This window comes from Olea europaea, unplaced genomic scaffold (assembly GCF_002742605.1).
Source record: "Olea europaea var. sylvestris unplaced genomic scaffold, O_europaea_v1 scaffold2547, whole genome shotgun sequence".
Classification (NCBI taxonomy): domain Eukaryota; kingdom Viridiplantae; phylum Streptophyta; class Magnoliopsida; order Lamiales; family Oleaceae; genus Olea; species Olea europaea.
This window is the reverse complement of record NW_019243741.1, coordinates 80,995-83,037: the sequence shown is the minus strand read 5'-3', so window position 1 is coordinate 83,037 and position 2,043 is coordinate 80,995. Positions and strand designations below refer to the sequence as shown.

Sequence of the window (2,043 nt, the reverse complement as noted above, 5' to 3'; positions counted from 1 at the left end):
TGTTAGAAAATTCTAGGAGATTTTATAATTTTTTTGGACAATAGATTTACTTTGACCAATATGTTGTTTTTTGTTGTCTTATTGAGATTTTCAGCTCATTGTGATACAAATCTTGAAAGTTTGCAATCAAATTTCTAATAAGCAAATCTTAGACCAAGTGAAAATAAACAAACATAATTGACAAGCTCATTTACTTTACCTGCCTATGGAAGAGCTTTTGATAAAAACTATCTTAATATTTATTTAAAAATTAATTTTTTAAAGAGCTTTCTATTCTGGATGTGATTTTAAAGAAAGTCATATTAGATCAGTTTTTTCTAAAAACTCTTCTAATTTAAAGATGCACTTTCATAAAATTAGTCAAATAGGTCCAGAAACAGTTTTTGGATCTCAAAAGCTCATTTTGACACTTCAAAAGCCATGCCAAACTAACCTTAAATCAAGTATCCAAACTTATCACCCTCAATCAAATTTATTTATATGTTTTTAATTCAAAAATTGGATATGTGCACAAATTTTGTAAATAAATGATGGTCAAACTTGGTCCAGCTATCAACCAGACCACAGCTAAAGAAAGAAGTGGTGTTCAATAGATCTGGTTAATTTCCACAATGCATGCTCAAAACCATAACAAAATTGTCTGCATAACATCTATACATATAGTTTGCATCAAATATTTCTTAAATGCAGCACAAAGTTAACTAATTAATAAACTGAAAACAAATTATAGATTCAATAAGATTTTCCACAGTGTATCAAGCTTCCAGCTCCCAAGAAGAGACCAAATACAGCTGCACTTCCAAGTGTCGTTTGCCCAATATATCTTATTTTCAGAAGGCCTGGAACCTGCATTTTTACAAGGAAAACTTTCATTCAAAGTGGAACATTCTAGATTAAAACATCGAGCGAGTGGATGATCAGAAGATTGGGAATATGTTGATAACTGCTAAGGCTTTAGAAACATATGTATGCAGTATGCGAAGAAGTATAAGTATGCGTTTCACACAGGGTAGAGCGTGTTTTGTAAATTCCCGAACTGCATGAGATAAACTACCAGACTACCAAGTACCTGCCTTTAGAGATTTTATATTCCCCACCTTTTTCCTTTCACGAAAAGTAACATGAACAACTAGTTTTGATATCTTAAGCCTCGGTTTGGTAAAATATATAAATGGTGAGATTTCATTTTCAACCACACATTCTAATGGGAGCACAAATACAATCCACCACTTATTTCTATCTATTTACAAATTAAACCGTTTATAAATTCTTCTCAAACGGAGGCTAATAACAATTGCAATAGAAATTAACTATTTACTTAAAAAGATATTGGACATAAGGTTGCAGAGATAGTAGGAAGCAACGAAATATTCAGCAAAAGATTGCTAGGGACAAATAAAAGTAGATAGTGGCCAAACCAAGTTATGCTGCAACCACCATAAAAGAAATGATGATGCAAGTTATATGATACGAAGATCATTTTATCAACTTCTTTACCCTACACTTATTTCTCTTCCATTTCTATTTGCCTTCTTTTTTATTCTTAATCTCTTTTCTTCATTTCCTGGGCTAGACCAAGATGCATACAAGTTGCATAGAAAAACAATTATTGCACTACAATGCAACAAACCAATTAAATATTCCATTTTACCAACTTTTATAGGTTTATAAATCCATTAACCAAGTAGACAAAACATCAACCGATTGAAGCATCACCGAAGGAAAAATTCTCAGTTAGTGAACAAAAACCCAATAATAGTAACCTGAGCAACACATATGTAATAAGATGGACCAAAGTGGCTGGAGAATTACTAATCCAAAAATATTAAGCCCCTCTCACTTTCTCGAGCTACAATGCAAACATGCAAGAAAGGTTCTACTGGCACAACTGTCCCAATGATTTCTGCAAGTAACAAAGCATGTTTGGCCAGGTTTTACAAAATGAAGTTGCTTTTAATTAACCATCAAGTAAAAACAAGCTATTTTTTTTAAGTAACTCTTACTTTTAATTAACCATCAAGTAAAAACAAGCTATTTTTTTTT

General features: G+C 31.7%; 1 protein-coding gene across 1 annotated transcript in view; it reads right to left on the bottom strand.

The window, feature by feature from the left end:
* Positions 1–568: 568 nt before the first annotated feature.
* The window catches only part of LOC111382672 (reactive oxygen species modulator 1-like), a 3,803-nt gene continuing 2,328 nt past the window's right edge, over positions 569–2,043 (bottom strand). The window contains exon 3 of the mRNA XM_023006709.1: positions 569–846. Within this exon, the coding sequence (XP_022862477.1) occupies positions 733–846 (114 nt within the window). The 3' untranslated portion in view covers positions 569–732. The remainder of the gene's footprint in view (positions 847–2,043) is intronic.